General features: G+C 37.6%; 1 protein-coding gene across 2 annotated transcripts in view; it reads right to left on the bottom strand.

The window, feature by feature from the left end:
• Window positions 1–3,513: 3,513 nt before the first annotated feature.
• LOC124169248 overlaps window positions 3,514–13,704 on the bottom strand; it is a 105,240-nt gene continuing 95,049 nt past the window's right edge. Inside the window, exons 11-14 of one of the 2 annotated variants that reach the window (XM_046547804.1) lie at window positions 13,267–13,392; window positions 11,012–11,339; window positions 7,827–8,192; window positions 3,514–5,151 (exon numbers count right to left, since the gene is read on the bottom strand). In XM_046547804.1, coding sequence (XP_046403760.1) covers window positions 5,002–5,151; window positions 7,827–8,192; window positions 11,012–11,339; window positions 13,267–13,392 — 970 coding nt within the window. In that variant the 3' untranslated portion in view covers window positions 3,514–5,001. The remainder of the gene's footprint in view (window positions 5,152–7,826; window positions 8,193–11,011; window positions 11,340–13,266; window positions 13,393–13,704) is intronic. The other variant, XM_046547805.1, reaches the window with a different exon arrangement.

Raw genomic sequence — 13,704 nt, 5'->3', positions numbered from 1 at the left:
CTCTATATTTTCATATTTCCTCCCTTGATTTTAAACATCATGGAATTTTCTATGGGCTTCCGTAACTGGAATTGAACAAGTGCCATAAATAATTTGAGTCCATCGTAACCATCGAGAAACACCCATCTCGATTTTTGTTGAGAAGTTGAGTTTTTATTCTACGGCGGCCGAATTATCGAAAAATCTGTTTCAAGTTATTCAGTCAATGAAATATGGAAATATTATTTATGTTAAAGTTATCTTCGCTCACATAGCACACGGGTTTATCATTCCGTTTATTATACTCTTATTTTTCCGTAACGCTCATCCCGACAGACGGCATGCATCGAGGCTTTTCTTCTAATTTCCTCCGTCGGAATGCAGACGAAAATTTTTTCTGGGGTGTTATTGCACAGAGGAACAATGCACCACTTGTAATATTTCGTTATTTCAGCCATGTTCTCCGTTAAACGCAACGTGGCTCTTCCAAACCTGCAGTTACTGGGCTCCTACTGAACTATGACGTCACGGCCAAAGATTAGTGGGGGTGGTATTTTTTAGCCCGCGAAACTCGGGAGACTTTTGGGAGTCATTTTCTAGTGTATAAACTGAATTTTAAGCGGAAAAAAGTATATTGCGGTACTAAGTGTTTACTGTAGTATATCAGCATACTGTTTATAAAAAGTATGCAATTTCCCTATTGTTCCAGTTGAAAAAATTCTGAAACATTCAAATTTTATATATATTGTGACCGTAGGTATATGACAAATTATCTTCCCAGAATTTCTCAAAAGAAGTCCATTGAAATAAGTTTACGATCTTGGGAAGGAAAGTTTTCACCAACAAATTAGATAAATGCAAATCTAACCTGAGCAATCGTCATCCCATCATCGCCATTCCATCTCGCGCTGACATGGAAGTAAGCCTTGAGCTAATGCCACTCTTCGACAAGCACGGTTCTACGAAGGTATTTGATAATATTGTCCTTTAAGATAAAGACCCGAATTCAAGTAATTTTCTGCACTCTTATATCACAAGAACGAACTGCACAAAATTATATTAAAACACAATACTTTGCCACTACACCAACAGAAGAGCTGACAAATTAGGTTTATTCCTCCATTGAAATGAAAATCTGATTTAACGAAAAGGTATTAACAGGGCAAAGATTTTATTCTAGATCCTGTGCACCAAAATAGGGAAATTTAGGGCCACATCAACAAATTGAGCTCAAACAAACTATTTACAAATAAACACTTCACTCAAATGTTGAGAAACACGCAAACAATTGCACATCGCAGTTCGAGCGTCTTTGGGCGCAAAATTGAAACCACCGACTTCCCCCGACGAGATTACCGTAGCATTTTATGTTTTCAAATAATTCATATTTTTATGATTCATGTATTCGTAGTGAATAAAAAGGGATTGTAAGCACACACTTGGAGATTTACTGTAGAAATACCATCTAGTTAGCAATTTCGTTGATTAATCTAGCAATAATCGCTTTTTAATGCATAAATTCCAAATTAAAATGAGACTTCAAAAAAAAACGTCGCAAAAGCCTTCGTGCCTTTCTATAAATACATCATTATTATAAAAATATTATTTAAGGGATCATGTACACATTTTTACATCCACACGCATTCTATTATGATAAAAAAAATTTACTAGGTGCAAATGATCTCCCTGAGAAACAACAGGGACGGAAGCAGCACCCATGGCAACTGAACGGTAGCGACAAAAGACTGTAAATATATGTCACCATCCTTCCCGTGAAAACGATAAGAACTCAAGCGTTTAGCCGACGAGACCTTGAGCGTTAGTTAACAAGTCAAAAAATGGAAAGATGACTTTTCAAATTATGATACGTTTTACAAAAAAATGGTAAGCGACCCTATAGCATCACTGTGAATACACGATGAATATAAAATATTTGAGAGAAAAAATGCTTCATTAAATATCATTATTAAAGTATTCTACTGATAAAGTTAGAGGTTTCCATGGAGTAAATAATAAGTATTCCAGCAGCCTCCCCTCCCTTCATGTACTTCCCTCTTCTCTGTACTCCCCACAGCAAGACCTTCCCCCTTTCATTCCATCTAAAAATCCTATTCTCTTTCTTCCCCCCCATTGTTTAGCCAGCATTCTACCCTCTAACACTGTTTTCAACATCCTTTCCCTGCTCAGTACTCGCTCCAGCCATACCTTCTGTCTCCTCCGTGTCTCATCTAAAAGCTGCCTCTCCTCACCCACCATATCCAGCACTTTGTCGTTTATCCTCCTCTCCATCCACTTCACCTTCTCCATTCTTCTCCACACCCCCATCTCGAAAGCCTCTAGTCTCTTAAGAGATAAGCCTTTAGTCTCTTAGATAATTATCTATTCCTCCTTCCTCTGCAGTGTCCACATTTCAGCCTCATAAAGTGCTACTCTCCTGGCTTCAAGCGCATTTACTTCATCGAATATATACTTCATCATTCCACCTGTATCCTATTCTTTGCTTATACTCCATCCATCAAAACAACTGACCACTGGTGCCTTCATATTTTACATGAAAATCTACGTACACAGTATTTAATTTTCTATCACCCCTTCCCATCTTCTCAACCACCCATGAAGAGAAGATGGTATCAACATGTTTTGGGTTATAGCATGGATAATCTGCATACTGGATGATCAAGAGCCAAATAATCAAGAGTTGACTGCATCAGAAACCAAATCCAATTCATCGATTGCACATTATTTACTAGCATAGGTGGATCTAGGGGGGGGGGCACAGGGGCACGTACCCCCCCCCCAGACCCTTATAAATGTGCAAGATTTTCAATACGGTCCCACTAGTCATTGCGTTCGTGTTGTGTTACGAGGTATCTTTGTGCCTCCCCCAGAACAAAATCCTGGATACCGCCTTGCTTGTGCCCCCCCCCCCCCCCCCCCCAGAAAGAAATCCTGGATTCGCCCCTGTTTACTAGTGTATTGTGTACCCAAGAAAAGAGGGCCATGGCAAGCATGGGGTTCCATGGATTCAAATCTCAAGCCAAAATGTTTGGGAGATCTTCAATATAATCCTTCATTTGAACCCTCTGAATTTTTTCAGAGCACATCCATCCTAGAAAATTACTCAAAAGTGGGTAAACGAATCAGTTTACAATGAATATTGGGAAATAGTAAAAGATTCTGATTTACAATAAGTCATCTCTATTTCACAATGTAGGTAGGTATCGCCCAGACACCCCCACTTGATCTATGTCACGCCTCTGAGATTGCTTTGGATAGATGTTGGTTGAACACCACAGATTAGGCCACAGGAATGTAAATTTCATTCATTTAACGTATAAAGAGTAGCTTAAGCTGTTGTTGTTAAACAATTGTTTCCCTGGGCAACTTCGATTCATGAAAATTATTTGTTGGGAATTTTTATAGCCTTCACACAAGATATGAACCCAGCACCCATAGGAGAGTAGCCAAATACTCCATCCACTAGGTGTGCACACGATCTCTATGTGCTATGATGAGTTTATAAAGCAAGTCTTATTATAAAAAGGATATAATTTATTGCAGACTCGCTGCAATACAAGTCAATAATTAGAATTTTTCAATTTCACAAGGACATAAAAATCTTACTCCATACATCAAGCAAGACACACTTTGCAAAAAATAACATATAATATATAACATTGTAAAAATAAGTAGTACTGAATTTAGGTGAGCAGATTTTTCATGAATAAGGAATATAACATCTGCTGCATGCAAATAAACTTTTTTTTACTTTTGCATAGCTCAATAAATAAAATACAGGGTAAATTTATGCCTATAAGTTTTTGATATTGCCATTCCACCGCTAATGTTTCAACTTCAAATCATTACTGCTAGCAGGATACAGAAGGTCATGGTAAGCAGTTTTCTCAGAGAAACAAACGTAACTAGCTATCAAATACATACAACAATAAGTACCAATGACTCTGTAAATACATTCAATTAAAAGACCTGCTTTCGCAATATGCTAGATGCAATCATAGGCAGGGCTCGTGAATAGTTTACACTTAAAAAAAAAAAACAGGTAATTATCATTAGATGAAAACTAATCACCAATGACCTTCCATGTTTTATGTACAATAAAAAGTCTGCTAGTAGTTCACTCATTACTCCAAGTTATGTGATCCTCCAATATTCTGTCTTATAATCAAACCCGAGGTGAAAAACACCCATGATGATCAATGTGACAGAAATGTGCTGAACAGTAAGGCAGGGCCTTTTTCATAATGTATGTTTGCTGCATGAACTGTGGTCACATCATTATTCTGAAAATATGCCTCACAGTGCAAAAATAATGAGCCAAACACTGTGATGATGCTAGCTGTGCGTGTACACTAATCATTTACGTACGGACATAGAATTGTCCCAAAATATATACACTGATAGTCATGCTGTACCTACTGATATGCTGATATTCATACTGTAGGAGTCTCAATATGTATTTGTTTTCCTTACACTTCAAACTCCCTCATATCACGTTCTTAACACAATTAATTCACACTTCTCGCACACGTTTATCACACTGCCCATCACGAACTATATTCACCTATGATAATCAAACCACATGAACATATACACGATGGAACCTCACATTCAAATATAAAGGCTCTTATCATTGCCATAATTTCCTTAATCACCAAAAATTGCACCATTTTAGTCCCATGTGCCTTGAATTATAAACACAATTCCAAAACTTTGCATAACACTCATATCATTCAATACGTAATTCACACACGAGATAAGGGAGAAAATGGGGAAAAATGTACAAAATATCTCTATAATCAGTCTAATGCTGACACCTACTCACTTCACGGTAGCAGCAGCACTTGTAAGGACACACAGAACCACCTTAAAAGAGTCAATTCAGTTACAGGTAAGTGGATGCCATGTTCCGTTTTGCATATAGCACAGAGACTAGTCTTTATTCTGCCTCTTGATCTGACTACGCCTGATACTTTTAGCACTTCACAAACTTAATGTCCAAAACTATTTAAAGTAATGCCTATTTAAGCCTGGTGTGTAGGTAGACATTGGTATGGGAGGCTGAGGAGGTTGCTTTGGTAAGCTGCTGGGTCCGATTCTTCCATAGGGATCACTCTGCTCATAGTCCACATCATAGTAGATACCACTCTGGTTCTGAAAATTAGAAAGATTTTGTTTTCATAGAGTTTCGATTTCATCGCCAACAACCAATCATTTAGCTGCAACATACATACGAGCAAGGGTGGATACAGGATTCTTTTGTAGGGGGGCACAAGGGTCTGACAGGCAAACACTCTTCTCATATTTGAGATTAACCCATAGACTGAGGGAACGTTTTCAAACTTTTTGTTTTTCTGGGATGGTTGGGGAGACTTGAGCTGCAGTAGCAAGCCCTACAGTGAAGAAATCAGGGGCGCAACTAGGAATTAAGGCTGGGGGGGCAGAGCCGGCCTTAGGGCGGGGCGACCAGGGCGACTGCCCCGGGCCCCGCGTTCGTAAAAAAAATTAAAATATACGATAGTTTGAAAACGCAATTTCAACTATTACTGTATTGTTAAGTCCGTGCTAGACAAAAAATAATATTATGAAAAAGGAATAATGCAGTAATTTAAAGTAAAAAGCGCGCTTTTTGTGTTTATTTTACGTTATAATTTTATGATTAAATATAATTATAAATTTAATTTGTATTATACTATTTTGAACTCAACTGCGTGATGGTATCATAACGGCGTAATTACGAAGTCTGAATTTGGGAGGGGAACACAAACATAGCCAGAGAGTGGTAGGGATTCAAAATGCTCGAGTTTGTAGATGGGGTATAGAGTTTAATATTTTAAGTGAAGGGCCCCGCACTGAAGGTTCGCCCCTAGCCCCGCACCTGCTAGCGCCGTCACTGTGGGGGGGTTCAGGTGCAACTAATACCAGGGTGTGTGGGGGTATGGTATGCCCACCAGGATAATCGGTAGGTGCTAGATTAATAAATTGCGGAATTTTAAGATAAATGGCTGAAAATGGTGAGTTTTTTTTTTACGGCTTTATGAGGGATACTTTATAAATCCTTACACTGTTCTTTTAGTAATATCAATCCAATTAAGTAGAATGGATGAAACTTAAAAATTTCTCTGAGCTCTGGGGGGAGTTTTATCCCCGAAAACCCCCCCCTCGCTGCGCCGCTGGAAGAAAGTGCACTTGGGCTCTACCCAGGTAGCAATAAAAGTTTTGAGAAACTGCCGTAGGTTGTCGAGCAATGGTCGAAGTCAGTCTGCAGTCAGCGTACGAAACGTATAAAAATTTTCCATCACTGAGGGTTAAAATCAATATACAAAAATTACTGTACGAAATATTTTCTTAATTTTAACATGAAAATATTAATAACTTACACACAAATATACCTATTAATGACAATTTTTGAGCCTCATTCCCACTTGGGCGATGCTTAATTTTAAGCTCTGACTGGCGAATGATCTATGACCAGCTTATCTGTCCTCTTGACTTGGGTTCAAGGTTAGATTGAGGCTCCATAATACACAAAAAAAAAGCAGGCAATGATAAGCAAATAAAAAATAGTGTCTATTTTCTAAGCATCTGGAGAGGGGGGGGCATTTTCCTCTCTCTTAAATCCACATATGTATAAAAGACATGTTAGGAACAAATGACAAGGAAAGAGGGGTTGAACTTCTGAGAAGTATAAAGGAATTACACATACTCAAGAATTGGTTAATAAATGGTGAATTTCAAGTTCCCCGTTAGGTAGAAAGATGTTAGGTAGTACACAGCAAAAGCAAGAAATTAGATATTCACGACAAACCTGCGGAACATAGCACCAGTGCATTATCTATTGATAATGTAGAAAGCTAAGTAAAAAAAAATGTAGAAAACTAGTGTATTCATTAAAGATTACTCTTGGCTTCAAAAAGATAAATTATTTATTTACAATGTTCTACCGATTACGGTAGGTTTAACAAAGGAGTGAATTATAATATTAATTTAATCCCCTCCAATTTAACACCCTCTCACCCATACATACCCTCGCCTTGCACTGTGGCAGTGCACATGAGTAGGTATGCCTTAGTGTGGTGAAATGCACTGTGCAAGTTTCAAGTAAAATTTTAGAGGAAATTACTTATTTGTTTTGATTATTCCATTATGGATGTAGTGATGAAAAAAGTGTCAGACAAGATTGATTTTTCAAGCTAATGCTTTTCAATCATAATGAAAAGCTCGACTGTTCAACAATAATCAAAATTTGAACCGAAAGATCGATTAATCGAGAAAATTTACGGTGAATAGAATTTGCACAAAACATGTTATCAATGCATTCGAAAAACAGTCGAAACACAAATTTGAGATGTAGAAAAAAATCTACTTAGAATACATACATGTATTATTGGTAGTAAAAATTTACAAATTTGTGCACATTAAAGTTTTGGGATAGCCGCTTTGAACTATATGGCTTCACTAAATTTTTTTTAAAAAGATGAACTGATTGCAATGCTTCTTTGATTATCCAATTTAACGGCCTTCGATTAAAATCTTTCAATTGAGAGAGATGGCATAGTCATAGGCCAAAACTGATGCTGCTGAGATAAAATGAAATGGTCAAGATCGAGGTTAAAAAATTGGGTTTTGATCAAAACGCTAATTGAAACGAAAATTGAACAGCTCAATCTTTGGCATTTAAAACTTGATTTTCGATTTTAATCAAAATCGATCTTTACATCACTACAGGAATGCACAACATTTCCACAACTGATTGGATAGTTGTGTCAAACCATTAGGTCACTGAATATCGGTGATGATGATGAAGATGAATATAATTAGTTACTCACAGCAATGGAAGAGCGGCTCTTGGGCCGAGGGACGTGGAAGCTGCGCCCGAGCAGATCCTTGTGGTGATCCTCACCAACCACATCCTCATCGTCATCGCTGCTTTCCACCGCATCCACGCTCTTGCTTCCGAACACGGAGCGAGATGAGGGCGCCACCACTTGGTGCTGCCTCATGTGCGGTGCAGTCGGGAACATGCCTGGGGCCATTCCCATCATGTTCCCCCCACCCGGAATGTGGCGCAGGGCCGTCATGCTGCCCAGGGTGCCGTGATGAGGTAGGGTGGCCATGCTACCAAGTGTCCCATTGCCATAAGCGCCGAAAATAGCAGAGGAGGGACGCGTTGGCAGAGGCACTGGTTCCGGCTGCTAGGATTGGGATGAAAAAAATGAATATTTACTAATTAATATCATGAATATTGTAAACGAATCATATATGTAGTACAAAACTGCAATTTTTCATAAAGAAGTCATCCGTACACACACAATGATGAAGGTGTGAGTAAGAAGACAGTCTAAACGACCGAAGGAATGGGTACATGGAACAGGAAATACCTGTTTTACATTTGCATTGATTACTGAAATACAAATAAGCAAAATGAAATCAAACTTCAAATGACCAATCTGAAAGCTTCAACACATAAATAGAACATTTTTGTATCTCCTTCTGTTTTTTTGCTAAAAATATGTACAAGGGGGGACCCAAAAGTAATGGGAATAGTGGGGGGGCGGTTGAGTGAGGGATCAGCTTTTCCCGTAAAGGGTTCTAAGCAATGATATTTCCTGAGTCAGTGCGCAAATCCTCGTCACTCTGAGTGTATCCATTTGTCTATAGGATTTTTTTTGGTTACCCAACTTTTTCCCATTTAGCAAAAACGTGTAATGGCTAACTGCCAGGAACAATGCGCGGCTGTGAAGTTTTGTTTTTTGTTGGGGAAAACTTCCGCAGAACCTCTATTGATGCTTAAAACTGCTTATGGGAATAGTGCTCTGATTAAAACACGTGTCTACGACAGGTTTTCACGTTTCAAGAATGGTGATTGATGACCATCCTCGTTCAGGGCACCTGTCAACATCAAGAACGGGCGACAATGTTGCAAAAATCCACTTTCTCATTCAGGAAGATTGTTACCAAACCATTGAGGAACTTTGTAGGTATTTTGCAGAGGTTAAGGGAAAATATCTGGAAGAAAAGGGCGGATTTTTGGTACACAGGTGATTGGTTCACACTGCGTTGTCCATGAAGTGGTTTTTGACAAAAAACGGCATGATGCCAATTGTTCAACCCCCCTATTCACCATTAATCGCCACCTGTGACTTTTTATTTCCAAGACTGAAAGGGGATATGAAAGGAAAACATTTTGGGACTGTAGATGAGGTTAAACAAAAATCGCTAAAAGGCCTAAAGAGCAATGACTTAAGTAAATTAAAAATTGTTTTGAACAGTCAAAGAAACGATTCAATAAATGTGTTGCAGTCAATGAGGATTGCTTTGAAGGTGATAAAAATTTGGTGGGAAAATATTGAATAATATAAAAATTTATTGCGAAATTCCCATTATTTTTGGGTCCCCATCGTACATGCAATGCATTCTCATGACAAGAAAAATGTAGTGAAATTCCTATTTCTGCTTGCACAATGATATTGTTATAAAATTTTACTAAGCAGGCATATAATCAGCGCAGATGATTATAAAAAAGCCTTAATTTGATGTAGGTATACTGTTTAAATATCAAATGAAAGTTCTTTGATACAATGACATCAAAATCAGGTGGCAGAATTTTCTGAAAGGTAGTAGGTTCTACGACATTTTGGCTTGGCTATTTTGGCATGAGCCACCTTCGCACAAGGCACTTTGGCACTGAACCACTTTGGCAAGGGCTACCTTGGCATGAGATTGTACAAATGGAATAGTGACGCCAAATGTTGAACTGCACTTTAAATGTTGAATCATAATTTTTAATTTCAGGCATTCAGATTAGTATGGCATTCTATACTTGATCAGAAGCCTCATTCAGGTAGAAGAAAATGTCTATTTTGCCCTCTTTAAATATGCATTTTTGAAAATGTGTAGTATCAATTTTTAGTTCATCAATTCAAATATATTATATTATAGTTTATGATGAGAAAAAACAGAAAACCACCATGGTATAATGTCAAAAAGAAAAAGTAACAACTGCGCGCCCACTTTCCTACCAAGGTGGTCCATGCCTAGACATTCCACACTGAAATGGTCATGCCAAAATAGCCGTGCCAAGATGTTCCATTTCCTTCTCATAAGAAGCACCAGATCCATCATTTTGATGGTTAACCTCTACTTACTTAATCATATTGCCAAGTTTTTTTTTCTATGGTCTTAATTTTTTCTGACTTTTGTTTTTTTTAATGGTAGGTATTTTATTTTAAAATATATGATCTTTTCACATAGAAATTGGGAATGGACAGATCCAGGATTTTTTTCGGATCTGAGTCCAGATCGGATATGTGCTAGATTTCAGGTGTTGGATCTTTGGATATTTTCGGATCCAAATGCATTTTTAATTGCCTGCTAAAAAACAAAGTAATTATTCAAGTTTCTTTTGGGTACATGTGATCAAATGAATGCCATTTAAATTTGCAAACACATTTTAATATTTTAACTGATTAGAAATAATTTTTATAAGCTTTCAAGTCATTTGACAGTATCAAAATTTTCCTCACGCACGTTTACTCCGAATTTTGTCACTTTCTCATCGCATGCTGACTCGTTTTTCACCCGCAAATGCTTCAGTTGTGGTGAGGTGGATTTTGCACTTCCTTGTGATAGTTTCATGCCACAGTGCATGCATATGGCATACATTGAGCTCTCCTATTTCAAAAAAAAATGTTTCCACACGATGAAATTTTTTATCAATTCATCATTAAATTTAATTGCAACTGTGCAATCTGCTACATAATTGACAATGTTTACAACAATATTGACTTCACGTGCCACAAGATATGGGAACAGAATGAGAAGACCGCTCATTTATGTTGATAAATAAAGAGAAAGGTTATACTTAACGAATTTACGAATTGATTTTAACCCGTACAAAGAAATACTTAAAGTGATTACCACATACCCATCAAAATAACAGGTAATGGTCCTTCTATAACCCCGGCCCTTCTAGAGTTAATCACTGCAATGGGTAGGAAATATATAAACTCACAGCATAGTGATTCTGTTGTGAGACAACTGCTTCATTGATCTGGGCCCATCGCATGCGGTCCTCAGATGACAACGGGTAGTAGGCAGGAGGTGGCGGTGGCAGTGACGATGGACCACTGCTGCTGAGCGTGGGGGCCGACCCTTTGTGACCACTGATCATCGTCCCTCCACCTGGGAGGTAGGCAAATATTGGCGGTGGGCTCATCATGCCTCGGTTGGTGCCGATAGGGCCAGAGCCGATGACCCCTCGGATGCCGGTCATGGCCGCCAAGTGGTGCTTCTTCTGCACCTCCTGCTGTGCTTGACTGTCTTGCTTATTCCAACGCCGGCTGCAGAGAGGATAGCAATTTAGTGACATTACAATGGAGTCATATGAACACACATAAATGTAAGCGCTGACGTTGGAAAGCTTTTCAACAATTTGCCTTTTAATTCCTTTAAGGGGAATTAGCAACATGAAAATACATAATTTTGTATGTGCAATAGCCTTCAACGCACTAATTGTGCCACAAACTTTCTGTAGGAATATGCTATTTTGGTGGAATATGGCAATAATCTATAAATGATGAAAACTTGAAACTCATCCATAGGTAAGCTTTCAAAACCACCACTGCACTGAGTGTATTCCAAAGGAAAACTTGTAAGGTTAAGATCCACATTAAAGTCAGAATTGATACATGTATTGTTATGAACCCTCTGCATAACTTTCTGGCTTATGAATTCTAACAAGCACCAATGAAAACCTACAGAGACATGGTATGTCAAATTGAAGACCAACAGAGACTTCCTTAAATACCTACCCTGAGGATCATCAGGGTATGCAAATTGCCAACAAGTTTTTCCATTGGAGAACAATGGGGAATTTTTATTAGGAAAATCAGTCAAATTCCACTGAAGTTTCAATTGATTACAAGGCATCGATGATTCAAACTATCATGACTAACAATAATTTTGACTGACATTGATGACACAATTATGAACCCTGAACCAACTAACCCTGAACATCAGCAAGTCTCAGGTTGTTCATTTTGGTTACAAAAGGAATCCCTGCAATAACGTTTCAATTGATGTTAATGGCTCAGTCATACCCCAAGTTAGCAATGTAAAGTTTCTCGGAACTCACCTCGATTCGGGCTTGAGTTGGGAAACACATGTTAATCACTTGTTGAGTAAATTAAGTTCTACTTGCTACTTAATTAGGTTCATAAGAGATACTGTTTCACCTAATGTACTCATTACTTTGTACTATGGGGAATTCTATTCCAATGTACTATTCAGTATCCTTTTCTGGGTCACTTCCCATCATGCAACAAATATTTTTAAAATACAAAAAAGAGCTGTTCGTCTAATGGCTAAAGAGCCCTACAATGCCCCATGCCGACCTATTTTTAGAAAACTAAATATTCTCCCTATTCCTTGTATCTATATTCTATCTGCTGTTATCTACATCAATAGAAACCTGTCATCTTTTTCTAAAAATCGAGACTTTCACCATCATTTCACAAGAAGCCATAATGACTTGCATGTAGATTATGCCCGGACCGCAAAATGTTTACATGGATTGAGAAGGATGGGAATTCTACTACACAATCATCTACCATTATCTTTTAAATCGCTGAATGACAAATCTTTTAAAAGACAAGTGAAAGATCTTCTGCTTAATAAGCTGTATTACAATGTCAATGAGTTTTTAGCTGATCCCTTGTAATGTTTACTTTGATTTAATGTTAATTATTGTTTGTTTGGTGTTGGAATGCTGTCCGCTTTGTAAATAGTTTCTACTATTATAATTCTTGACGTGCCTTATATTGTGTACAAACCTTGTAACTCAATCACTGGGCAAATAAATACATTATTATTATTATTATTATTATTATTTAACTGGAAACTGGAGAGTAAGAAGAAGGTCCATGTCACACACAAACCCTAATTAAAACAGAATAAATATACCAATCCAAGCAACATCTCCATTTCAGTTTTTCCTCTCCTGATACATAATATTAAATAATTATGAGTTTTTTTGCCGGTAATTCAGGATGCAAGTTTTACCATGAAAATTAATGATATCTTTTTTTAACATTCAATAAATCTTTTCTCAACAATTTAGTTATACAACAAAATAATTTCATTTACAGCAAATTTGCAACCACTTGAAAGGGCATTAGGAAATCCATGGTGATGGAATAGAAATTTATAGAAAGATAAGAATGAATGAAATAAAATGATGAGTCTATATTGATTTCTTTTGAAGCTTACCTCCACATGCAAAGACAGACCAAAGTGAGGACAATGATCACAATAGCTGCCACTGATGCTCCAACTGCAACGCCAACAACTTCGCCATCAACTTCACACTGTGCCCCATAAAAGTTTCCGGTACAACTGGAAATGAAAAGGAATATAATGAAAATAGTACGCATTTGAATATAAAAATATATATTAATGAAGGTATAACAGCTTTATGAAGTGGAGCAAGATTCTAGATATCAGGGGCACAACAACATTGAGTCAAAAAAATGTTCAAATGAAATGCTCAGAGAGCCTTTAGCAAACAATAGTAAATATCAGTCAACGTAATAAAGTGTTGTGTGGATTTTTTATCACAGAAATCATCATTTGATTTGGTCAGCTAAACCTTAGACTAAAAGGCTCATCACATGATGAGGGTTTGAACTTCTGAAAGCCTTTTAGTAG

Source organism: Ischnura elegans, chromosome 12, assembly GCF_921293095.1.
Source record: "Ischnura elegans chromosome 12, ioIscEleg1.1, whole genome shotgun sequence".
Classification (NCBI taxonomy): domain Eukaryota; kingdom Metazoa; phylum Arthropoda; class Insecta; order Odonata; family Coenagrionidae; genus Ischnura; species Ischnura elegans.
This window is presented reverse-complemented; position numbering and strand designations above follow the sequence as displayed.